Below are 26,744 nucleotides of genomic sequence, written 5' to 3'. Positions count from 1 at the left end.
GGGTGGCTCAGTCCGGTAAGCATCTGCCTTCAGCTCAAGTCATGATCCCAGGGTCCTGGGATCAAGACCAGTGTCGGGCTCCCAGCTCATGTTCTCTCTCTCTCTCTCTCTTGCTACCTGTCCTATCTCTGTCGCTACCTGTGTCTCTCTCGCTGTCAACTAAATAAATAAAATCTTTTTTAAAATGATGGGTGATCTCAATGGGAAGGCTGTCAGCTTTCCCCATTGAGAATGGTAGTTGCTGTGGGTTTTCCATAGATAGATTTTATGAAGTTGGGGAATGTTCCCGCTATCCCTATACTTTGAATCGCTTTAATCAGGAATGGATGCTATATCTTGTCAAATGCTTTTTCTGCATCAGTGGAGAGGACCATGTAGTTCTCTCTCTCTTATGATTTGTTCTATCACATTGATTGATTTGTGAATGTTGAACCACCCTTGCATCCCATGGATAAATCCCACCTGGTCATGGTGGATAATCTTTTTAATGTACTGTTGGATCCTATTAGCTAGGATCTTCTTGAGAATCTTGGCATCCATATTCATCAGGGATATTGGTCTGAAATTCTTCTTTTTGGTGGGGGTCTTTGCCTTGTTTGAGGATAAGGGTAATGCTGGCTTCGTAGAAAGAGTCTGAAAGTTTTCCTTCTGTTTCTATTTTTTGAAACAGCTTCAGGAGAATAGGTATTATTTCTTCTTTGAAAGTTTGGTAGAATTCCCCAGGGAATCCATCAAGTCCTGGGCTCTTTTGGGAGGTTTTTGATCCCTGCTTCAATTTCGTTACTAGATATCGGTCTATTCAGGTTGCCAGTTTCTTCCTGATTCAGTTTTGGAAGTTTATAGGTTTATAGGAATGCATCCATTTCTTCTAGGTTGCTTAACTGTCGATATAACTGTCGATAATAATTTCTAATGATTGTTTCTATTTCTTTGATGTTAGTCCTGATCTCTCCCTTTTCATTCAAAATTTATTAATTTAAGTCCTCTCTCTTTTCTTTTGGATTAGTTTGGCCAATGGTTTATCAATCTTACTGATTCTTTCAAAAAACCAGCTTCAGTTTCATTGTTGTGTTCTACTGTATCTCTAGTTTCTGCCTCATTGATATTTGCTCTAATCTTGATTATTTCCCTTCTTGTGTGTGGGGTCGGCATAATTTGTTGTTGATTCTCCAGTTCTTTAAGGTATAAAGAGAGCTGGTATATTCTGAAATTTTCGATATTTTTGAGGGAGGCTTGGATGGTTATGTATTTCCCCCTTAGGACCACATTGCTGTATCCCATAGGTATTGGACTGAAGTGACTCCATTCTCATTGGTTTCCATGAATTGTTTAAGTTCTTCTTTGATTTCCTGGTTGATCTGAACATTCTTAAGCAAGGTGGTCTTTAGCTTCCAGGTGTTTGAATTCCTTCCAAACTTTTTCTTGTGGTTGAGTTCTAGTTTCAAAGCATTGTCATCCAAGAATATGCAGGGAATAATCTCAATCTTTTGGTATCAGTTGCATCCTGATTTTTCATTCAGTATGTGGTCTGTTCTGGAGAAAGTTCCACATACACTTGAGAAGGATGAGTATTCTGTTGTTTCAGGATGGAATGTTCTGTGTGTATCTATGAGATCCATCTGGTCCAATATGTCATTCAATACTCTTGTTTCTTTATTGATTTCCTACTTGGATGATCTGTCTGTTACTGAGAGTGGCATTTTAAGATCCCCTACTATATGTATTCATATTAATATGACTCGTTATCTTGATTAACAATTGTCTTATGTAGTTGGCTGCTCCCGTATTGGGGGCATAAATATTTACAATTGTTAGATCTTCTTGGTGGATAGACCCTTTAAGAATGATGTAGTGTCCTGGGTGCCTGGGTGGCTCAGTGTGTTAAGCCTCTGCCTTTGGCTCAGGTCATGATCTCAGGATCCTGGGATCGAGTCCCGCATCGGGCTCTCTGCTTGGCAGGGAGCCTGTTTCCTCCTCTCTCTCTCTCTCTGCCTGCCTCTCTGCCTACTTGTGATCTCTCTCTGTCAAATAAATAAATAAAATCTTAAAAAAAAAAAAAGAATGATGTAGTATCCTTCTTTATCTCTGACTACAGTCTTTAACATGACAAGATGCCCACTCTCGCCACTCTTGTTCAACATAGTACTAGAAGTCCTAGTAACAGCAGTCAGACCACAAAAAGAAATAAAAGACATTTAAATTGACAATGAAGAAGTCAAACTCTCTCTCTTCCCAGATGACGTGATACTTTATATGGAAGAAAGACCCAAAATATTCTACCCCCAAACTACTAGAACTCATACAGCAGTTCAGTAATGTGGCAGGTTACAAAATCAATGTACAGAAATCAGTTGCTTTCTTATACACTAACAGTGAAAATACAGAAATGGAAATTACAAGAACTCTAAGAAACCTGGGAATAAACCTAACCAAAGAGGTAAAGGATCTCAAGAAACTACAGAACACTCAATGAAAGAAATTAAAGAAGGCGCAAAAAGATGGAAGACCATTCCATGCTCATGGATCAGAAGAATAAACATTGTTAAAATGTCTATACTGCTTAGAGCAATCTATACTTTCAGTGCCATTCCAATCAAAATTTCACCAGCATTTTTCAAAGAACTGGGACAAACAATCCTAAAATTTGCATGGAACTAGAAGAGATTCTGAATTGCTAAGTAAATATTGAAAAAGAAAAACAAAACTGGGGGCATCATGTTGTCTGATTTTAAGCTTTACTGAAAAGCTGTGATCATCAAGACAGCATGGTACTAGCACAAAAACAGACACATAGACCAGTGGAACAGAGTAGAGAGCCCAGATATGGACGCTCAGCTTTATGGTCAAGTAATCTTCAATAGGGGCGCCTGGGTGGTTCAGTGGTTTGGGCTGCTGCCTTCAGCTCGGGTCATGATCTCAGGGTCCTGGGATTGAGCCCCGCATCGGGCTCCCTGCTCCGCAGGAAGCCTGCTTCCCTCCCTCTCTCTCTCTCTCTCTCTGCCTACTTGTGATCTCTGTCAAATAAATAAATAAAATCTTAAAAAAAATAATCTTCAATAAAGCAGGAAAAAATAACATAGTGGAAAAAAGACAGTCTCTTCAATAAATGGTGCTGGGAGAATTGGAAGCTATGTGTAGAAGAATGAAACTCAACCATTCTCTTACACCATACACAAAGATAAACTCGAAATGGATAAAAGACCTCAACATGAGGCAAGAACCATCAGAATCCTAGAGGAGAACATAGGCAGCAACCTCTTCAACATCAGCCACAGCAACTTCTTTCAAGGCATGTCTCCAAAGGCAAAGAAAACAAAAGGGAAAATGAACTTTTGGGACTTCATCAAGATCACAAGCTTCTGCACACAAAGGAAACAGTCAGTAAAACAAAGGCAACCCATGGAATGGGCGAAGATATTCACAAATGACAGTACAAAGGGCTGATATCCAAGATCTATAAAGAACTCCTCGAACTCAAAACACACAAAACAGATAATCACAAGCAAAAAATGGGCAGAAGACATGAACAAACACTTCTCCAAAGAAGATTTTAAAATGGCTAACAGGCACATGAAAAAATGTTCATCATCATTACCATCAGGGAGATTCAGATCAAAACCACATTGAGATACCATCTTACACCAGTTAGAATGGCCAAAATTAGCAATATAGTAAAGAACAAGCGTTGGAGAGGATGTGGAGAAAGGGGAACCCTCTCAAACTGTTGTGGGAGTGCAAGTTGGTACAGCCACTTTGGAAAACAGTGTGGATATTCCTTAAGAAACTAAAAATAGAGCTTCCCTATGACCCTGCAATTGCACTATTGGGTATTTACCCCAAAGATACAGATGTAGTGAAAAGAAGGGCCATCTGTACCCCTGTGTTCATAGCAGCAATGGCCACAGTCACCAAACTGACAAAGAACCAAGATGCCCTTCAACAGACGAATGCATAAAGATGTGGTCCATATATACTATGGAGTATTATGCCTCCATCAGAAAGGATGAATACCCAACTTTTGTATCAACATGGATGGGACTGGAATAGATTATGCTGAGTGAAATAAGTCAACCAGAGACAATTATCATATAGTTTTGCTTACTTGTGGAGCATAGGAATAACATGGAGGACATGGGGAGATGGAGAGGAGAAGAGAGTTGGGGGAAAGTGGAGAGGGAGACGAACCATTAGAGATTGTGGACTCTGAGAAACAAACTGAGGGTTTTGGAGGGGAGGAGGTGGGGGATGGGTGAGCCTGGTGGTGGGTATTAAGGAGGGCGTGTATTGCGTGGAGCATTGGGTTTGTTGCATAAACAATGAATTTTGGAACACTGAAAAGAAATAAAGAAAAAAGGAGGGGGGAATGACAGATGCCATTGATGAAAAATTTATACATTAGAGAATTTAGTCAGCAAGGTAAAAGTGAGAGCACTAGTCCCACCCACCACCTCCCCTCAGTACTAAATGGCAAATGCAGTGTGAGTGCAGCTGTGTGAGAGTATCTGCAGGAGAAAGTTCTAGAAGTAGAATTGCTGGAGCAAAGATATGTGTGTATACTTTAATTGTGGAGGTGTTTCCAAATTCTCCCAGAAGATAGGATGGATCGGGGTTCGCCTGGTGGTATGTGACATGGCTGTCTTGCCGCAGCCGCACCACGTCGCTCTCCCAGGCCTCTGAGATAGGGAAAAAAGACACCTTGCTGTTTTAATTTATTTCCTTATTAGAGGGCTTGAGTACCTTTTTCTGTGCCTAAAAGCCATTTATATGTCTTTATCCAATTCATAAGAGCAATACGAAAGATAAATTATAATTTGTTTCAGTATGACTCTAAATTGTAACTTTGTGGGGCGCCTGGGTGGCTCAGTGGGTTAAAGCCTCTGCCTTCGGCTCGGGTCATGATCCTAGGGTCCTGGGATTGAGCCCCGCATCAGGCTCTCTGCTCAGCTAGGAGCCTGCTTCCCCTTCTCTCTCTGCCTGCCTCTCTGCCTACTTGTGATCTCTGTCTCTCAAAATAAATAGAATCTTTTTAAAAAAATAAAATAAAATAAATTGTAACTTTGTTCACTGTTTCTCTGTTTAGAAGTTTTTCATCTTTATTTAATCAGATCTGTCTTTATGCTATACTGAGGAAAACTTAACTTACCTGAAGACTGGAGAAATATTATTCTCTGTTTTTTTTTTATTCTTCAGTCCACTGGAATTTTTTCTGTGAGCAGCGCAGACCAGAGATCTAATTCTATTCTTCTTCTAAATGGAGAGCTGGGGCGCATAGGTGGCCCAGTGGGTTGGGCCTCTGCCTTCTGCTTGGGTTGTGATCTCAGGGTCCTGTGATTGAGTCCCGCACCAGGCTCTCTGCTCACCCAGAGCCTGCTTCCCCCTCTCTGCCTACTTTTGATCTCTCTCTGTGTGTCAAATAAATACATAAAATATTTTAAAATTTTTTAAAAAATAAATGGAGAGCTGATTGCCATCTCGTGTTTAAACAGTCCATGTTCTTGCTAATGTTGTTACCAAATAATATTCACTTGGATCTTGTGCAAACATGGGAGTATGAGATCCACCTTTTTAGTAAATATCAAATTGTTTGTTCAGATGTTTTCTGAGGCTGAAAATGGGTTCTGTGTTCTGAAAATGCCCCAAGTTACAAAGAAAAACGGCTACAGACACAACTGAATATACAAGACTGAAGGAATTGTCTCGCTTTATACTGGTATCAGTTTCTGAGCACAAAGAGCCTTGGGCTCTTTTATTTGCTTTGTGATGGTTTGTAAACCTTACAGAAGGTAGAGTGAAGCCAGGAGTTCGGTAGGATGGAGTTTAACAAGGGGGAGGCCAGGTCACAGCATGGCGTTTCACACACCTGTGTCAAGGGAAGGCCCTCACCCTTCTGTGTTCCCCTCCCTGCCCCTCACAGCCTAAGCGCGACGGCCAGATGTTGCTGACTCAGGTATGGAGGCGCTTGAACCTGACGGAGTGTGATTACTTCGGGCTGGAGTTTCAGCACCCCCGGTCCTACTGGGTATGTGTCCTTGCCTTATTCTTGCAGATGGGCTCTCAGGAGTTAGAGGTGCTGACTGTGCACGTGGCCGCAGAGAGCTCTTGAGGACCTGCTGCAGTGATAGGCACCATCCTCTGTCACGTTGCTGTTACCAGCTGTACTGTGCAGACTCAGACTGCGATTGCCTTTTAGCTAAGCCAAGTTCCCATCCTCCTTAAATTTCTTCTCCCCACCAATACATGTGCCCAGGAAATCCAGAACAACCGCTTAGACATCTGCATGATAATCATTTTGAACAAACTTCTATTAAATACATTGGTTATCCCTCATGTGACATGACAGATGAACCTTGAAAAGTGTGGAACTTTAATATTTACAGGTAGAACTATTTTAAAGAAACCATAATCGGGCCCCTGGGTGGCTCAGTCCATTAAGTGTCCGACTCTTGATTTCAGCTCAAGTCTTGATTTCACGGTTGTGAGTTCAAGCCCCGCATTGGGTTCCTTGCTGGGTGTGGAGTCTACTTAAAAAACAAAACAAAACAAGAAACCAAACTCAGCCTATTCAGGAAGCATGTCAGCATTACAGAGCTCTGCTCACTCCTTCATGCAGTGGCATTCTTGCTCATTAGTTGTTTACAGGTGCACTTTGTACCAAAGATTTGTTTGGCCCTAACAGATACCCCCCCAAAATAATGGTTGGTACCCATGCTGTGTGTAGCTACAGTGTGCACATGACGGAGTGCAGGGGTTCCGGCCTGTGTGGCGTCTCGTCCTCCTCCCACACTTTTCGAAGCAGGCGCTCCTGTGCCCCTCCTGGGTATTCTGTCAGGATTTGACTAGTGTACGAGCAGAGCCTTAAATATGTCTCCTAGTTAGAAACAGTTCTGTATTTTGGAACATTGTTATTAAATAGAGAAATTGTTGAATGGATTTGATCTCTTTTCTTAAATCCTTTTTAGATTTGGCTGGAACCTATGAAGCCCATCATTAGGCAAGTACGAAGTAAGTCATTTTTAAAAAAACTCTTTAAGATTCTGTTCATTTAAGATGCTTTTTTTCTTGACTGTTCACATTGTATGTTCAGATATTCACTGTCAGCACCCTGGGGAGCAGTGGGCTGATCGCCAATAGCACGTGAACTTGGAGGTCATTATGCTGCTTAGTCTCAGCCTGCAGCAGCTGGGGACAGTCAGTGATTCTCAAATGCAGCGGTGACAGGACATGCTCTTGGATGGGTCACTTTAATTTTGGCCAGTATGCAAAAATAAGTAGGCAGTTTCTCCCCCCAAGTTATAAAAGGCATTAAGGTTCTTCGTTAATTAGCTTCTTAATTTTTTTAACAGTTTTTAAAAGTTTATTTTTTGTGGTTTTATTTTTTGAGTATAGTTGACACACAATTTAATTACATTTTTAATAAAATAGTTTATACTGTTTTGTAATTATAAACATTATTTTAGTTAGTCTCTGCTAAATTTTAAAATTTGGGATGCATAGTAATGCCTCTTAGTTACAGGGTGCTCTCCCAGGGTCCAGATTCACCTGCAATCTGGTCCCATGTGAGAGAGAAGGATGAGTGCCAGTAGCTTCATTAGTCACTGGTGACCTAAGGCCATTTAGGTCATCGTGGCCCTGTAGCACGACACCTTCTCTTTTCTGCTTGGTGAAAATTACAGAGCTGTGTTATTATAAAATTTCAGTAAAGCTAAGATGCTCAGATAAGCTAACACCTTCTGCTTTTTCTTTCCTGCAATCCGGTTGTTCTGGTTTAGTGTAATGAATGATGACATTTTTCTTTCACTAAGTATATAAAGATTTCAGAAAATAGTGGGATTGACTTTACTTGTGAAGTTTATTATATTTCCTTACAGGGACGCCTGGGTGGCTCACTTGGCTCACAGTGAAGGTCTGCCTTTGGCTCAGGTGGTGATCCCAGGACACTGGGCTGGAGCCTGGCATCAGGCTTCTTGCTCAGCAGGGAGTCTGCTTCTCCCTTTCCTTCTGCCTGCCCCTCCACCTACTTATGCGCTCTCGAGCTTGCTTGTGCTCTCTCTCTCTCTCTGACAAATACATAAAATCTTTAAAAAAAAAATTTTTTTTTTAAGTAAGTGTTTCTTTTCACAGGGCCAAAGAACGCGTTGCTTCGCCTAGCAGTGAAATTTTTCCCACCTGATCCGGGTCAGTTGCAGGAAGAATATACAAGGTGCAGTAGCCCCTTCTGAAACACAGCTGTCGCCGGCAGGGTCTAGAATTCACCTGTGTCTCCTGTGTCACCTGGCTCATCAGGGGTTCAGGATCTCTGTGTTCCCAGAATGAATGGAGCTACAACACACACATAGAAGCTGTGACCCACGTGTGGCATTAAAAGAAGTAGTTAACCCTTGCACAAACACAAATGCCAACAGAGCTTAGAAAAGGGTTTATGGTAAAATTTGGGGATGAAGATGGGGGTTATGTGTTAGTGTACTGTGAAAGTGATAGTCTCCAGCTGAGCACAGGTTTGTGCCTGTGTGTGGGTTCTGAGGAGTCTCACTCATCATAAATGTACAAAGTACTCAGCTGGGAGAAGTCTTTATGAATATATGGAGCAGAAATAGTTGAGGTGATTTCTTTTATGGCAGAAGTAAGTGAAAGAAAATGTTTACAGTTGTTTTATCTTGGTAACAGATTATGGAAGCTTTTTTCCTTGTGTTTTATGTACCAACTCAAAACCCAAGATCAGATGTAAGATAAAAGAGAGCTATGATATCATTGTAGAAGTAACAGCTCTTCTGACTAAATATGGATTTCTACGCTCTTATGAACCTCTCCTTAGAACATTTTTATAGAGCCTTGTAACATCACAAAATCACAGACTGTCAGCCTCAGGGAAATGTTGGGATCCCATTAGTCCAGCCCCTCATTTGATGGATAACAAGACTGAACCCCAAGAATAGCAAAAAGTGTTTTTAAGAGTGAACACAGAGCTCACCTTCATAGTGTATTATGTACCTGACATTTACCAAACATCTTCTTTGAGGGAATAACTTTTAAATATATATATATACCTGGAAAGTAACAAGGAATAGGAAGTGTTACCTAATTCTGGGTCCTGGGGCCAGGTATGTTTATTTAGAAGTTCCTTTTTTTCTATTTATAAGAAAAATTTACTGTTCATGATAAAAGAAAAGAAACTTCACAGTAAAGCTATGTAGAAAGTGAATGTAGTCCTTGCTCTCTGCCCACGGCATTGTCCCCAGAAGTAGTACCGCTTGAGGTGTGCCTTCCAGATGGGTTCATAGGATATACAAGTGGACGTGGGTCTTTAAAAACAATACTTTATAAAGCGGTGGTATCACTGCACGCAGAGTACTTTAGGTTTGTTGTTTCTTGTTTTGTTTTCTACTCACATGTTGTAGTCTGTCATGGATGTCTTTCCACAGCAGTGCGAGTGTCTACAGTCTGTGTTATTGAACTCTTTTCCTATCCATGCAATTAGATGATTTCCAGTGTTTCTTTGCTGTATCGCTGCAAGTAAACAGCCTTGCCCACATATCTTTGTAAACTCTGGAAAATATATCTCCAGGAAAGTTTCATAAAGGTGAAACTGCTAAGTTCAAGGGTGGGCACATTTAAATTGTAAACTCACTCTCGAGTATAAATTCCAATAAGGAGACAGTTTGTCTTGCATTGTACTTCCACCTCCAGGATTAGTACCTGGACTGTAATACTTGCTCAGCAATTATTTGTTGATGGAATAAATGAATATATGAATATACTGAATATATTCAAATTGTCTTCTCTAGTTACATTCTTACCATTCAGGAGTGCCTGTTTCTCTGATTCTAGCCAAGACCAAATATCTTCAATCTGTCTACAGCTCTTAGAGCCGCATTTAAAGTCATATCTTAATTGGATATTTTTCCTCTTTCACAGCAGAATTGTTGAGCACAGTTTTGTGTGTGTAACTGAAGTAATGAGAACTTGTGAGCTTCCCCTTAAAGGTGTGGTGTGTTTGGAAGGCGAGCGTCTGAGAGCTTCTGTGTGTGCAGTCCTCTGCGCGTGACCCCGTCCACTGAGCCGCCACCTGCGAAGGGCCTCCTGTCACTTTGCCTTTGCTCACAGTCTGCTCTGATGTCCCTGGTTGCTGCTGTTTCCTGGGGCTCTGTGCTCTCCTGTGATGCAGATATGGGGGTACACGCCAGGGCCTTTGGAGTTGACATTTGTGCTGTTTTGAACTCCTAGATACCTGTTTGCCTTGCAACTTAAGAGAGACCTCCTGGAGGAGCGTCTGCCCTGCACAGACACCACGGCTGCCCTCCTGGCATCCCACCTTCTGCAGGGTGAGTATCTCCCTGCCCTGGGCAAAGGCACCAGCCACGTCCAAGGCCTGAAATGCACAGCGCTCTTGACCACTGGCACCTGAAACACCTTAAGGTTCGTGAGTGTGAGGAAGACCAGGCCTTTAATTTGCCCATTTCCTCTGATAAGCTGGAGATTAACATCTACGAAGTGGAGGTTCTTGAGGCAGTCCCCACCCAGAAAGAAAGGCTCAAGGCCAAGGTCTGCAGCCACACAGGGTCTTTGGAAATGTCTCTCCTTTGTGCCTTCTTGCATTTTCCCATCAGTGTTCAGTCTGGGAGCCAAATGGCAGCCCTGACCCTAAGCATCCCTGGAAAGAGACCTCTCTGGCATGAACGTCACAGCCCCTCTGGTGATGAGTTAGGTATCAAACCCTGAGAAGAAAGAACACATTTCTCAGTATGTCACACAGAGCAAGGGATGGCTCAGAAGAACAGGGAGAATTATGGCGTAGGAAGAGGTTATGAAAGCAGCCTGTGCCTTGCTGGAGCTTTATGGAGCCCTCAGCTGACAGAGGAGGAGGAGGGAAGCACGCCGCTGCTAGGCTGGAGTTCCCCCAGTGCCGAATAACATGTCTGAAAGTTTGAGCCCAGGACTTCCTGTCCCGTTTTGAGGCGGGCGCTATGCCGCTGGGCACTTGTGTCCTGGTCCCTGACCTGCTGGACACTGTGCGTGCACCTTGCTGTGAATTTGAGGCTGTCTCAAAACAAAAAAAAAAGCAGCTCGTTTAAGGTAATTGGGCTTAACTATGATTCTTGAAACATGAGTAGCCTCAAGATCATGAAATTAGAAAGAGACATTGTTGCTCAAGAATTTGAGAGGCTCTGAGGGAAAAAATGATTTAAAACACATTGTCCTGAAACAAATAAAATGAGAAAAATAAGATACATACTCCTGGTCACAACAGTCTTGAGACTGCAGGTGGATAAAGCGTGGCTTAAGACACAACAAACTGCCCAGGATAGACTGGTGGCTCAGCATCGGCCTTCTTGGGGTCACTCACCAGCATCTTTATTCTTCAAAACTCAGGAAGAAACTTCTTTACCTGCCTTCCTATTTGCCTTTAACAGCTTAAGATATGTGGAAAAGTAAAATACAAGATCCTGTTTATTTGATAAACAGGATATATTCTTTTACTACAGATTTAGGATAATTTTTTTTCTACTTTTAATTCATGCATTTGCATGTACAAATGCTTGTATTTTTCTTTATTTGAAAGTAAGAATCGTTGTCTCTTACTGTCTCATTTCAGCGGAAATAGGAGATTATGATGAAACCTTGGACCGAGAGCACCTCAAAGCCAATGAGTACCTGCCCAGTCAGGAGCATTCTCTTGAGAAGATTCTGGAATTCCACCGGAAGCACACGTGAGTCCATCAGAGCTGACTGCTGGCCCCCTGTCACCACACTGCATGACAAACTAGTGTGTTTACATAACAGAAGCCACCACTGAGGCTTCTGCAAGCCTGACCAGAGTCACTTCTGCTACCTGGGGGCCACTGCTAGAGGGAGGCTAGAATGGAGTCCACACCCTGACAAGAGTGACCAGAGGGCAGGGCGTCAGGGGCAACTGCATGTGAGCATTCTTAGGGAGTGTTGTGCGAGACATGTGGGGTAAGCCTGTTGAGCGTCTGTGGGCTCTCCTACGAGGTTGGGTAGGGCTGGCAGATGCAGGCATCACAGAGCTGCCCTGTGAGTGACTTCATTTAGGTTTCTCGACACTGGTGTGCTTTTTGAGAGTAAAGAGGTGCAGGTAGGAGCCATGAGGAGGGAGGGCTAGGGCCAAGGGCCTGGGGAAGGTGGTTGTCATCTTGAACCCACCAAAGGGAAAGTGGACAGGAGAGGGGGTGATGGCTTGGTCTTGCCCTTGAGAAGAGGCCTGTGTATGTGAGTTTATTTTGGTCAGATAAGCCTTGTGGGGAAAGCTCCATAGGGATCCCTCTCAGCTTTTCATCAAAGGTTTGGGTGCCAGCTGTCTGTCAGTCCCTACTGTCCACACCGCGGGAGGGGGTAGCTTGAACAGCGGACCAAGATCCTAACCCTGGAGGACTTTGTATTACCCCCACAAGACTGCATGCTTCTCGTGCATTTTGCCACTCACAGTTCTTAGGGAGTGAATGCCTTTTGTGTGCCCGCCATTGGGGCAGCCTTGGGCTGTGCGGGTGTATATGTGTTAGGGTATGTTAGCTACAGAACAGACAGAGCCTCCTTCACTGTGAGGAGAAGGGTGAGTGGCTGGGCTGCTGGGGCAGGCAGGCATCTTTGAGGAATTAGCCACATCGGGTTGCTGAGGGGCATTCAGGCAGAGGCAGCAGCTTGGAAGGGCAGGAGGAGGCTCGCGGACCGAGCCTGCCACCCACTATTCCACCTGAAGTTCTGCTTTAAGCAGTGGGGCGAGTAACAGTGCCTGCTGCCGACAGGAAGCTATGTGTGACCCTCCTCTCGTGGCAAGACTGAGTGTAGTCACCCGCCTGATCTTGGATGTCACAGTTTAGGGCATCTCTTAGTGTCAGAGTCCAGCACACCTGGGAAGAGAAGCAAGGGGCCATCTCCCAATGCCAGTCTGAGTCCCATGCCCATCCCAGAGGAGACAATGACCCATTCAGGATTTATTCCTAGAATGGGGGTGGGGCCCTGCACTGGCGCCAGCAGGGAGATGGGTCCAGGATGTAGGCAGAGTGTTGTCAGCATGTGAGCAGACCGGCTGTGCAGGTCACCTAGGAAGGGGAGGGGAAGGGCAGACGGAGAAGTGAGCAGAACGTAGGACAGACCCTAAAACCTGGCCATGGGAGGGTGAGTGAGGAAGGGGCACCACCAGAGGTCCTGAGAACGGGCAGCGAGGGAGGCAGAGAGAGAGCCTCGGACACCAAGGGGCAGCATGTCAGGAAAGGGCACCCTCAGGCAGGGGCTCAGCCCCAGGCGCAGCGAGTGTGGATGCAAGTGTGCCTGTGAGGTGAGGTTCAGAGTGAAGGCCAGGCTCACACTGGAAGTGAGGTGAGGGGATGGTGAAGGTCTGTGAGTAGTCACTCTTGAGAGCCACCTGGCCACGAGCAAAGACGCCCCAAGGAGGGCACTTGTGCACATGTGTATGTGCCCCTGTGCTTGTGTGTCTGTGTGTTTGCACATGTGCTCATGTGCCCACAGTGTTTGTGTATATGTGCATGTGTATCAGCGTGTCAGGTGTGTGTCTTAAGGTGACTGCCTTAAAAACTGAAAGGGGAACCTGGGGGCTCAGCTGGTGAAGCATCTGCCTTCAGCTCAGGTCATTATCCTAAGGTCCTGGGATCAAGCCCCATATCAGACTCCTTGCTGAGCTTCTCCCTCTGCCTGCTACCCTCCCTGCTTGTGTGCTCGCTCTCCCACTCTGATTGATAGATAAATGTATATATTTATATATATACTTGTGAAAGCCAGTTAAGAAATTGGGTGATGTGTTTCATAGAGGACTAAACCTGGGCTCTTTCCATGGGAGGAAAGAGCATGGAAGCTCTGCTGTCACTCTCTGGGCTCTCCTGATTCTTTTTATTCCCCCGCTAAAGATTTTTTTTTTTTAATTTTTTCTTTTTACTTACCTACTTACTTACTTGTCAGAGAGCTTGAGAGAGAGAGGCACAAATAGGAAGAACAGCAGGCAGAGGGAGAAGCAGGCTCCCCATTGGGCAGGGAGCCCCATGCAGGGCTTGATCCTGGGACCGTGGGATCATGACCTGAGCTGAAGGCAGAGGCTTAACCGACAGAGCCACCCAGGCACCCCAAGATTTTAATTTTTAAATGATCTCTGCGAGCCCCCAGATTGAGTCACATGCTTGCATTGACAGAGCCAAGCAGGGGCCCTCTCATGGTTCTGATGTGTTGACTTAATCTTCCAGTCATCAGATACTTGTACTTCTTTTCCTTAAATCATTTTTTGTGGTGGGTTTTTAAATATAATGTGGTACCTTCATTTTAACCAAGATAAAAAAAAAATTTAAGATTTTATCTATTTATTTGTTAGAGAATGAGTACAAGGTGGGGGGAAGTGGCAGAGGGAGAAGCAGACTCTCCACTGAGCCAGGAGTGATGCGGGGCTCAATCCCAGGCCCCAGGGTCATGACCTGAGCCGAATGCAGACCCTTGACTGCCTGAGTTACTCAAGTATTCCCTGACAAAGATAAATTTCTTACCTAGTATATAACATCTTCCTTGGCCCACCAGAAACACACCTCAGTAATCACTGAATAAGATATTGAAGGAATTTTTTTTTTTTTTTTTAATCACAGTTCTTTTGGATCTTGAGAGTGAAAAAAAAGGTTTGGAAGCTGGTGTTTTAGTCCTTCAGGGCTGCTGTAACTGAGCGCCCCAGGCTGGGTGGCTTGTAGCCCACAGATCTTGATTTCTCACAGTTCTGGAGGCCAGAAGTCCAACATGGAGGCCCTGGTGGATTCGGTGGTGCTGAGCACCTGCTTCATGTTTCATAAATGGCATCTCTCGCTCTGTCCTTATAGGGTGGAAGAGGCTGGGCGCTCCCTGAAGCCTCTGTTTTGAGACCACTAATATTCAGGAGTCCTCTGCACGGGCCCCTCCCAAAGACCCCTCTCCAAATACTCTCATATTGGGGTTTGGCTGCAGCCTAGGATTTGGAGGACACAGACATTGATTCATCCTGTAACATTCCACCCCCCCCCCCACAATTCATGTCCCCCTCACATGCACAATATATTCATTCCATCCTAATAGCCTGAACGTCCCCACTGCTCCTGCATCAACTCGAAAACCCTCCCAGGCCCACAGCCTCTCCTGAATCTCATCTTGATGAGGACTCGCTGGGACTCCAGCTAGGGTTCTGCCTGAAGCCAAGTCTCCTCCAGCTGTGGACCTGTGAAAACAGAATACTATGCTGGGGACAGCATGGGATTGGCACTCCCCTCCAAAGGGAGGAAATTGGAACAAAGGGAAGGGTAACAGGTCTTAGGCAAGCCCAATAGCTAGCAGGGCAAATGACGTTAGACCTTAAGTCTCAGAAATAATCCTCTTTGGCTCAGTGCTCTGCCCTCCAGGCAGCCCTGGCCTTGGAGACCTGGTGGAGGCTGTGGGGCCCTCAACCCCCACCCTCTTCCCCACCAGTCTGTGATGGGAGGGGCAGCCCTGACCTGAATTGCCTTTGGGGTCCTTCTCCCACTGTCCTGACTTCTCTCCATACAGATCTCCTCAGCCATTTAGCTACAACCTTAGTGTCCTCATTTTCTGCAGTATGCATAGGTGAATATTTTCCTGGTCTTAAAGTTCTGTTTCCTCTCTGTTCCCCACTTCCATCTCTCAGGCCCTTCTCTCTTGTGCTTTCCTGGCAGCAGTCAGAGCAGCCCAGCCGCACCTTCCCGACTTGGCCTAGAGATCTCTTCAGCTAAACATCCAGTTCCATTGCTGGCCAGTTCTGCCCTCCACAGAACACTAGGATATAAATATAATTCAACCAAATTTTGTGCCACTTGATAAAAAGGATCACCTTCTCTTCTCTCTCTTTTTTTTTTTTAAGATTTTATTTATTTATTTGACAGAGAGAGATCACAAGTAGGTAGAGAGGAAGACAGAGAGAGAGAGAGAGAGGGAAGCAGGCTCCCTGCTGAGCAGATGAGTCCCGCATCGGGACTCATCCCAGGAACCTGAGATCATGACCTGAGCCTAAGGCAGCGGCTTAACCCACTGAGCCACCCAGGCGCCCTTCTCTTCTGTTTCTAATACTGTGTACTCCTCACTTCCTTCTGAGACCTTGCCAGAATAGCCTTTCCCGTCCTCATATCTACCCAGTTCTGTTCACAAAGGCTTAGAGCTTCTCTGAGAAGAAAAGCTTTCTCTGCTCTCTTTTTCTTCTGAGTCCTCACCAGACTTTCCCTTAGCCTCCCTGATTCTAGCTTCACCTCAGAACTCCCCTAGCCTCTGCAGCACCCCACTCCAAAGCTGTGGCAGTGGTCACTAGAAGCATTAGGGATGAACAAATCTTGGGGTGCCTGGCTGGCTCAGTCAGTAAAGCATATAGCTCTTAATCTCAGGGTCGTAAATTCAAGCCCCACATAGGGCATGGAGCCTACTAAAAATTTTAAAAAATTAGAAAGTAGTAAGCAGATCTTTCCCATCAGGACACCTTAGAAAACAGTTGTCACACACACAGTGTTTCTTAGTGATGATTTCTTAAATGTTAGCTGATAGGGTATCCATAACAAACTCAATGGAAATTTTAGCCCAAGAATAGAAACTGTGGGAATAGCATAACCCAGACAGTTGTGTTGTTCCTTAAAGATCCAAAAACTCAGGGGCCTCTGGGTGGTGCATTCAGTTAAGCTTTGGACTCTTGGTACTGGCTCAGATCCTGACCTCGGTCTTGAGATCAAACACTACCATTCCCCCATCCCCCTCAGTGCTCACTCAGCAGGGAGTCTGCGTAAGATTCTCTCTCCTTGGGGCCCCTGGGTGGCTCAGTGGGTTAAGCCTCTGCCTTTGGCTCAGGTCATGATCTCAGCATCCTGGGATGGAGCCCCACATCGGGCTTTCTGCTCAGTGGGGAGCCTGCTTCCTTCTCTCTCTCTGCCTGCCTCTCTGCCTACTTGTGATCTCTCTCTCTCTCTCTCTCTGTCAAATAAATAAATAAATAAAAAGATTCTCTCTCCTTCTGCTTCTCCCTGCTGTGCTCTTTCTCTCTCTCAAATAAAAAAAAAAAAAACTTAAAAAAAATCCCAAAGCTTAGACATTTGGAAGTAAGAGGAAGGGTTGTTGATAGAGAGCCCCACATGTAGGGCATAGACCTTGAGTGGGGTCCTCTGAGTAGGACCCTCTCCCCTTGGCCCAGCTGTGCTTTGTCTAACAGCCTCCTTCTGGAGCTGGTCCATGTGACACAGGTCATGGGCTCTTCCCTGGAAGCATGACTGGACTGGGAATTTGAGAAACATTTCTATTCAATGTCATAATTTTATCCTTATAAAAGTATATTCTAATGGTTAGAATTGTACATTATGAAAATGTTTTGGAAAAGTATTGAAATGGGTTGAATGAGATACTGATGTTATCTTTGGTGTTTCCTACACTTAGTAGTTGTCTCTGTGTATAATGTTTGCATGGGACTGTATCAGTATTTAGGGCAAAGTATAATGCTGAGCATCTAGTGGATACAAAAAGCATGCTGCCCGTCAGGAAATGGAGTACCGGCTAAAAGGAGACAGACAATTTCTTTGGTCTGTGTGTGTCGTATGCTGCATTTCCGTGGGTCAGTAAACTTAAAGGGACCAGTCTGCTCTGAAACAAAGCCTCCAGCCTTGGTTTGTTTTATTGTTTTGTCTTCCTAATCAATTCTGTTACATGTTTTGGCTTTTTGAGAAATGAAGTTGCTTCAGTGCTGTGACCATGCCATCCTTTATTACTCTAGGGGCCAGACGCCTGCTGAGTCGGATTTCCAGGTGCTCGAAATTGCCCGGAAGTTGGAAATGTATGGCATCAGATTTCACACGGCTTCTGACAGGGAGGGGGCCAGAATTAACCTGGCTGTTTCCCACATGGGTGTCCTCGTGTTCCAGGTAGGGGGGGGGGCACTCTGACTCGATGGGGCTTGAACACGTGCTGGTAAAATTTTGTTCTGATGTGTACGATCTTGGACGTGGAGGAGGAGTCTTGCATATCATCTGATCCCACCTCTCACCCCGTGGAGCGGATGTTTCCTTGTCTCTCTCTCCTCACTGTCAGAGAGTCCTCTGGCCCCTGGGGCACCCTGTCACATGCCACCTCTGATGTTGACCTGAAGGTCATCCCCATAGAATCTTTTATGGAAACACTGGCTCCTCTGTACAGAGCCATCTCCAGGCCTCAGGCATGGACCTGCACAGGTCTGGATGTGCTGCACTGGGAGGTGTTTGCGGTCGTCATTTCAGGACATAAAGCTATAACAGAGCGGAAACTGTCAGAAGCTGTGGTGCATGATAACCATCAGTACAATCGTCGGGAACCTTTGTGTTGGCTGTGTATGCAGAGGCAAACGGTTCCATAAAGGGCCACTGAGCTCTGCCCGCAGTGAAGCACATGTATGCTGGGGTTTGTGATGGGGAAGCGTCTGCAAGCGACTGCAGAGCACAGGCCCTCCTCCATGGCCTGGAGATGCTGGAAGGGCTGCCCATGTCCTCTGCCCCAGGCCCCGTGGCCCACTTGCTGCTGCGATCTGCCCTCTAGGGAGCCCTCTGGTCCAGCCTTTGCAAAGCTGTGGGCCTCCAGTTGCACGTGGACATCCTGCCGAGGCCTGCTCAGCCCTGACCGCCATGGGGGTACATCCTGGGCATCCAGGGCCTGTGTTAGCCGTGCATTCCTCTGTGGGCACTTTTTAACCTATTGTCATCTAGGACGGCTCAGCTGATCCAGGCCCCCGTAGTCAAGCCACACTTGTTCTTTTTTACTTTTCCTTTCATTTTTAGCCTAGCCATCAAGTTTTCAATTTCCTATTAGGGAAAAAAAAAAATCTTATTTTGTCAACAGAATGTTAATTGTGTTCTATCGTATACTGAGTGATTGGTGAAGACGGTACCAGGCTCACTGTGTGAGGTGATGGACCCAGGGCCTCCCACAGCTGCTGGCTCACATGTCAATTTCTATATCATGCAGACATGAAAGTCACACGTCCATCCCAATCGAGTTCAGGTGATTTTTCCAGAAAAGAATAATTTGTAACTGGAAGAAGTTAAAAGCAGGGATCAGAGACTTCATATTAAACACATTAGGTGGTATTCATTATTATTCCCTCAAATCCCCACCAGAATGAAATTGAAGGAGTTGGGTTTTTTGTTTTTTGTTTTGTTTTAAATTTAAACTAGTAAGAACAAAGAATGGAAAAGGAAATCAAATGCCAGCAATGTTTTAGAAGTTGGGAAATGGGCAGATGAGTGGGAGCAGTGCAGAGTAGTGAGAAGGGAGTGGAAGATCAGAATCCTGTGTCCGCAGGAGTTTAGGGGGCACCTTGGTGGGCCCCAGGCAGGCTGGGGCTGGTAACAGCCTGGTTGCATCTGTAGGAGGAGCAGGTACAGCCGCAGCCCCTCCCTGTACTGGGAGAGGGCAAGGGCCTCCCTCTCCGGGGTCTGGCTCAGAAGGCAGAGGACAATATGAGGTGAGCCTCCAAGTGGATGTTTAAGAGAAAGCCTGTACTCCGTGTTGCCACAGGCCTCCCCATCTCTGCTCCCCTGGAATGGTGGACAGGCTGACCTCTCAGAGACAGGAGACTGATGTCCAGAAAGTCCACATGGCCTTCTGGGAACCCTGCAGGTGTTGACACAGGGGCATCCCGTGGTAACAGGCCTGGCTCCCTACCCCCGCCTCCCCCCAACAAAGAGCCTCCAGCCAGCATTTCAGAGCCTTCTATTTTTAAAGACTTTCATTCGGGAATAACTTCCAAACTTACAGAAAAGCTGTAAGAATTAGAACAACACAGCGAACCCTCATGTGCCCTGACCCTGGATTTCACCCACAACAGCATTTTATACATTCGCTCTGTGGTTTGCGTCCCCCCCCCCCGCCGGCATGCTTCCTCACCCCCACTCCGTGTACTAGCACAGCCATGTGTGAACACGCACATACAAATAACTCTTCAGAAGTATTTGAGAATGGGCTGCAGACTCCTGAACCCTTGACCACTGAAGGCATATGTTTGTAATCCTGGAACACTGCCTGACCATTGTCACTGAGGCAGCTGATGTGCTGGTCGTTCTCCAGTCTTGTCAGCCAGCCAGTTGATGTCCTCACGGCGCTTATCCCTACAGGACAGGGCCCAGGCTAGGACCAGATACGGCATTTAGCTGTTGCATCTGCTGTGTCCTTGAAGCTAGAGCATTTCTTTTCTTCATCTTTCAGGACATTGACAGTGTTGAGCACAGTCCTTTTTATTTTTAATAGGACATTCTCCATTTTTGGTTTGTCATTTGTTTTCCTGGGATGAGGTTCAGGGGACATACTCCCACTACCCAGGTGGTCACGTTCTTGACAGAAAGTCTCAACTGAGACACTGACCCGCCTCATTGGTGGTGTGAATCTTGATCTCTGCTTTCTAGTTCTTAATTACTAGTCTTGATTACTCGTTATTAACTTTAGTTATTAGTTACTAGTTATTGTAGTTACTAGTTTTTCTCTTTAAACCAGTAAGCAGTCCATGGAGAGATACCCTTAAGACCATGCAGTTATTCTGTCCCTCGCCAGATGGACCCTAGATTTCGCTGGTGACTAAATGGTCACAGACTTGCAGTCCTGGGGTCTCACTTTTAAACTCAGGCAGATAACCAAGGATCACCAGAAATTTAAGGAAATCCTCTCTCTTGAAGAACAGATACCAGATTAGTGTTGAGAAGAAACAGAGCTTGTGCCAGGAACGGGATGAGAACGCCTGTAGAATCCTCAGCAAGCATGCCATCTTCTATCTGTCTCATGGGCAAGATGCAGAAAAGTCGCTTTACACTGTGTCGTGCTCATGAGGAGTAGGACTCAGATATGAAAGATCTTTGTCTTGTAATTTTATATTTTTATATTTTAGCCTTATTTGTAATAGTAAAATATTGATAACTGATCATCAGGAGTCTGGTTCATCCATATTATGGACTGTCAGGCAACTGCACAAAGAACGTGGAGGCTTTCTGTGTCGTGATACATGGGACATTGAGATGCACTGTTGTGTGGAGCAAAGATGAAAGTGTGTATGGTTTGCTATTGCTTGTGAGGAGGAGTGGGAGAATGACACACCCTCTACACCATGCAAAGTAACCAGGTGGCATTAATAGCCGCTGGGAAGGGAAGGCAGCTGCAGGCTTTGGGAGCCGGTGATAAGGGGCTTCTCCCTGCAGACTCATCCTGCTGAGGTTTTGAACCTTGCTGATGTATTACTGTCTTATGTTTCCTGGGAAGCCTTACAGGAGAGAAAACTGCCCTGAAACATGAGCAGTCTGTAGTCACAGGGACACACGGAGAGCAGGAGTGCATGCAGATCTAGAAATGCGGTAGCAGAAAGGACTGTGCTGCAGAGTGTGAGGCTTTCTGGAACACGAAGTTGAGAAAATCTCCACAGAGCATATAGAGGATTCATGATGCAGGAGGCAAGTGACAATTCAGAGAATAGCACAAAAGGCCCAGCATTCCAGCACCCAGGAGACCTAGAGGCCACAGCCCAGAGCAGCAGAGAAAACTGTTACAGAAATCATGTGAGAAACGTGTCCAGAGCATAAGGCACCAGTGTCCATATTGGAAGTGCCTACATGTTCCTGCTATGGCCGACAAGTGAAGATCCCCCACAGGGCACACCAGCATGAAGTGTCAGAACGCAGGGAAGACCGGAGAGCTCCCAGAAGGAGAAGGAGGAACCGTGGGGGCAGCACTGGAGGCTACACGACAATAGGGCAGGCAGTGGTGCGGAACGTGAAAGAAAATCATTTCCCACCCAGGATCCTCTGCCCCATCCAATGTGACTTCTGTGCAGAGGAAATAAAAACATTTTCCAGATACACCATTTTTCTAAGGTTTGACTGCTGAGCACTTTTTAAAGCACGTGACAGAGGAGAGAACAGACCGGGAATGGCGGCGGATGGGCTGCAAGTCTGAGGCTGCCCAGGGAGCACCCATTAGCATGCGTGCAGCATGGAGAGAATTGTTTCCTGGATCAGACTGCACTGAAGAGTTTTAAACTCTGCAAGGATGGGGCCCCTGGGTGGCACTGTCAGTTGAGCATCCGACTCTTGATTTCAGCTCAGGTCCTGATCTCAAGAGTTGTGAGCTCGGGCACCACGTCAGGCTCTGCTCAGTGCAGAGCTTGTTTGGGCCTCTCGCTCTCCATCTCCCTCTGCCCCTCCCATTTGTGCTCTCTCTCACTCTAAAAAATAATCTTAAAAAAAAAGATTCTGCAGGGAGAGTTTAAGCTGAATTAGAAAATTGAGTAAATGAGAAGAGGCACTTAGTATCTCAGGGAGAATTTAAAGTAAAGGAGCAAAATAGAGTTATGATTCACCATGGCTCAGCCTGTGAGAAGTACTCTCATAAACAGTAAATAAAAACCAAATTTAAAATTTGGCCACTGCAGAGTGGGTATGGAGGGCTCAGGCGGTCAGGTCTCTAGCAGGAGGGCCCTGAATGGGTGGGTCTTGTCTCAAGCCTTCCTAGATATTTATAATTGTGCCGTGGATTATTGGATAAAAATTAAAATGAAAGCAGTAGTTCTGAGTGTTTATAGCCAGCTGCTCAGTTTTAAAAGTTGAAACTTATAAAGTTGAACACTCTAGTTGTGATCAGGTTTTGTTTCTTCTTTGGACTTCTTTCTAATAGTGGTTGAAACTCTGGAATATCACTTTTTTTTTTTTATTTACCAAAAGAGAAAGTGGAAAGGTGAGCAGGCAGGCAGCACCCGTGTGTGAGACCTCTCTCACCTGGTCTGTGGCTGTCTTGGGGGGCACATCGTCTCTGCCTTGCCTACAGCCCCTGCCCAGGCACATAAACCAAATCTGGGGTTAAAAACGGTGGGGGGTGATGAGGAGTAAGGGTGCAGGAGGGAGGCTTCTGTTTTATTTTGTTGATGTTCTGTATTTGGGTTATTTTTATTTTGTTTGCTTACATTTTTTGAGAACATAGTTGAAAATTTGAGCAGAAATTAGAGTAATTAGTGTTTGGGCAGTATTTAAAAATATGGGATGCTTCTGTTCTCATGGAGACCCGAACATTCCTATCGGGACTTGCAGGACACCTCTTTTTTTTTTTTTTTTTTTTTAAGATTTTATTTATTTATTTGACAGAGAGCTAGAGATCACAAGTAGGCAGAGAGGTAGGCAGAGAGAGGGGGAAGCAGACTCCCCGCTGAGCAGCAAGCTGGATGCAGGACTCCATCTCAGGACCCTGAGACCAACCCACTAAGCCACCCAGGTGCCCCTTCAGGACACCTCTTAACTTGGGAATTGTTTTCATGGAAATGTAAATTACTGACAATAAAGTTTACCATTTCCCAATATACATTCATGTCTTCTTAGTGTGTTTACAGAATCGTGCAGCCATCACCTTGTGTAATCCAGAGTGATTTTAATCACCCACTCTGTGCACCTCACCACCACTGAGCTGTGCCCTGCCTCAGGCTTTTCTCCTAGGCTCTGCGCCTAAACCAGGTCCTCACACCTGGCTTCTTCCCTTGTTTTCAGAACAGGTCCATGTGGTGGCATCCCCCTTTAAGGGACATCCCTTAAGGTGGCATCCCACCTTTAAGGTTGAAGATTTTGGGGGTTTCTGAAGGAAGACTCCATTCCCTACCTTGCTGTCCCCATCTCAAGTTTGCAGAGAAGAGTAAATGGTCATGATAATCAAGAATAGAGGGGTGAGGGGCGCCTGGGTGGCTCAGTGGTTGAGCCGCTGCCTTCGGCTCAGGTCGTGATCCCAGGGTCCTGGGATCGAGTCCGGCGTCCGGCTCTCTGCTCAGGAGGGAAGCCTGCTCCCCTCCCTCTCTCTGCCTGCCTCTCTGCCTACTTGTGATCTCTGTCTGTCAAATGGATAAATGAATGGAATCTTTAAAAAAAAAGAATAGAGGGGTGAATACCAGGAAGGTATCTCAGACCATTTAATTTTTATTCTGAAACTGCAAAGCTTACAGAAAAGTTACAGGAACAGTACAAAGAATTTATTCACCTGAGACGTCCTTCCAGATTTCACCAGTTGCCTAATCTAACTTGTTGCAGGAGATCCAATCTAAGGTCAAGCACTCTGCCATGTCTGGAACATTCTTCCTTCTTTCCCTGATTCTGATTATTACAGGCCAGTCATTTCTGTGGAATTACTACAATATGGGCTTGTTGGATACTTGCTGATGATCAGACCCTCGTCTATCTTCTCGGCTAAATCACAGAAGTGACCGTGTTCCTGGTATGGCTGCAAGGTCACCAGTGGTGCCATCTGTCCCATTGCTGGCGGTGTCAACATTGAACACTTGGTCAGATGGCATTTGACAAGCTGGTCTACTGCAAAGTTACTTTTTGTCCTTCGTAACTAATAAGCCTTTTGTGGAGAGAGAGTTTGAAGCCATGTAGATGTCTCTAACCTCACCCACTTACCTGGTTGGATTACTCTGATGGCTGCCAAGTGGTGACTCATTTACTGCCATTTTTTGCGCTCCTGGAAGCATTTTTGTCTGCATTTACTTACTTTGTATCACTGTGGGCTCATGGATTTGCACTATACTCGTATCACAATTTGAATTATAACAGTTCAGGTTATATTCTGACACTTGATAATCTGCTGCTGTCACTATCCATTTTGATCTGTGACTTGTCCCACACTGATCTTTGGACATCCTCCAAGCAGGCACTTGTGTCCGGTGGGCCTGTCCCATCCCATTGAGCATTCGTGTACTTTCTTAGACAACAGATATTCCAGGGTCAATTGGAGCTTTGCCCACTACCCCCTGAAGACCACAGAACCCTGGCCTTTCCAGTGGAGTGTCATATCTAGAACCCAAGACCCATAGCACTCGGTGTACCCGTCGCTGCTCTGAGTGTCAGGAGCTCATGCCACCAGCTCCCTCTCCAGGGCAGCAGCCCCCACAACCCTGCCCAGCATCCTCCCTCCTGCAGCAAGAATCCTGGCTCTCCTCCCATCCCGGCCCTTCCACCACCATCACTCCTTATGACCACCCTCTTTGCAGGGGTAGGCTTCGAGGAGTGTTCAGTATTGGCATTGATAAAAAGTAATTTGTAAGAAAGCCTTATCAAAGAAATAAGTGACTCTTCTAAAACAAGTAAATTCTTATATTGAGTATTGACATTTTAATTCAGAGTCATTCCAGATACAAAATGTCAAGCACATTGCTGTGCTATCTGGCAAGGTTGTGATTTAAACATTCTCTATTTCATGAAAAGTTGTGTATGTGTGTCTGTGTGGATTACAAATGTGTCTGAGTGTCCATCTCTTGAATTTTAGGGCACCACCAAAATTAACACTTTCAACTGGTCCAGAGTCCGAAAACTCAGCTTTAAGAGGAAAAGGTTTCTTATCAAATTGCACCCAGAGGTCCGTGTAAGTATGATTTTAAGCACTTTCTGAATTACAAGAGAATTTATTCTCTTGGAACATTGACTTGTTAATTATTTTATGAATCATTTCCGCATCATGCACACAAGAATTTAGGGAGGGAATTTAGAATTGGGGTGTGGAAGGGCTTTGGGTAATCTGCTCAGGTGGTCTTCTAATGAGTGTGGGTCAGTGTCCCTAAGGGGCTGCTCACACCACTCATCACTTGGTTGGCTGCAGCGTCTTTGTTCTCCAGGTCAGGAGGCTGAGACATGAGGTATTTAACTGTGATCTGCAGTCTTACAGCAGATTAGCCTTAGCGCTTCTGTCCAGAGTAAGGGACGTTCCCAGTATTGTCATGGATCCAGAAATTGACCTTTTTGCTAGCTCTAATGGGGAAGCCTTGATTTTCAGAAAATAAATACTCCTTCCTTTTCGAGACTTTCAGTTATAAAATAGTAATTACATGTGAATTTATTGAAACGGATAAAGTACTTGTCTAATACAGTCTGATAAAAATCCGATACTTGCAATTCGACAGTGTCCGTGGTGGTATAGTCCCAGTACACAGAAGAGGGTAGGGACTGAGAGTGGACTGGCGGTGCCACTGCAGGAGGCTGACAAGGCTATCTCTGCACAGATATGCTGGGAGTGCTGGGCCAAGGGGCCATCCCTCAGCTTCTGAAGGGCACTCAGTCCGCAGGCTTTGGTCAAACAGCAGGTGCACGTGTCACACACATACTTCCTTCCTGGAGAAGCATGAAAGAGCGGCTGGTTTTTTATTCAAGTATCTGTTGTAGGAATGAAAAGGAAGTCTAAGGAATACTAAAAACATGCACAAAATGCAGGTAAAGGGCTGCTTTTTTCTGTGAGTGCAAGAACTATTTCCAGGGCAGTTCTTTTTTTTTTTTTTTTTTTTTAAGATTTTATTTATTTATTTGACAGAGATCATAAGTAGGCAGAGAGGCAGGAAGAGGGGTGGGTGGGGAAGCAGGCTCCTGGCTGAGCAGAGAGCACAATGCGGGGCTCAATCCCAGGACCCTGAGATCATGACCTGGGCTGAAGGCAGAGGCTTAACCCACTGGGTGCCACCCAGGCACCCCTCCAGGGAACAAGGGGGGTCGCTGCTCCCACTTACTGAGGCTCAGAGCCAGGACGACACCTACCCTGGGCAGAGTGGCACCTTGGATCCCCCAGCACTTAGGTTTCAGAGACTGAATCTAGGAGTCCAGGTAGGATGGTCTTACTGGAAGGTTATTCAGTAATATGCCTCAAGGCTCAAAAATGTGCATTGTTGGGGCACCTGGCTGGCTCTGTTGGGGTGTGCGACTCTTAATCCTAGGGTCATGAGTTCCAGCCCCATGATGGGTGTAGAGATTACTTAAAAT

At 45.4% G+C, this 26,744-nt stretch overlaps 1 protein-coding gene across 8 annotated transcripts in view; it reads left to right on the top strand.

The window, feature by feature from the left end:
- Nucleotides 1-26,744, top strand: part of FARP2 (FERM, ARH/RhoGEF and pleckstrin domain protein 2) — a 112,038-nt gene that overhangs the window by 45,984 nt on the left and 39,310 nt on the right. For 7 of the 8 annotated variants that reach the window (XR_006602532.1, XM_045066865.1, XM_045066864.1 and 4 more), the window contains exons 3-9: nucleotides 5,915-6,019; nucleotides 6,960-7,002; nucleotides 8,122-8,200; nucleotides 10,222-10,319; nucleotides 11,591-11,705; nucleotides 17,732-17,879; nucleotides 25,267-25,362. Coding sequence is in view for 7 of the 8 variants with exons in the window: in XM_045066865.1 (XP_044922800.1) it covers nucleotides 5,915-6,019; nucleotides 6,960-7,002; nucleotides 8,122-8,200; nucleotides 10,222-10,319; nucleotides 11,591-11,705; nucleotides 17,732-17,879; nucleotides 25,267-25,362 (684 nt within the window). In the remaining variant the exon portion in view is untranslated. The remainder of the gene's footprint in view (nucleotides 1-5,914; nucleotides 6,020-6,959; nucleotides 7,003-8,121; nucleotides 8,201-10,221; nucleotides 10,320-11,590; nucleotides 11,706-17,731; nucleotides 17,880-25,266; nucleotides 25,363-26,744) is intronic. The other variant, XM_045066860.1, reaches the window with a different exon arrangement.

Source organism: Mustela putorius, unplaced genomic scaffold, assembly GCF_011764305.1.
Source record: "Mustela putorius furo isolate JIRA1106 unplaced genomic scaffold, ASM1176430v1.1 tig00003869_pilon_pilon_pilon, whole genome shotgun sequence".
NCBI lineage: Eukaryota > Metazoa > Chordata > Mammalia > Carnivora > Mustelidae > Mustela > Mustela putorius.
Note: the sequence above shows the minus strand (reverse complement) of the source record. Positions and strands in the feature narration are given on the sequence as shown.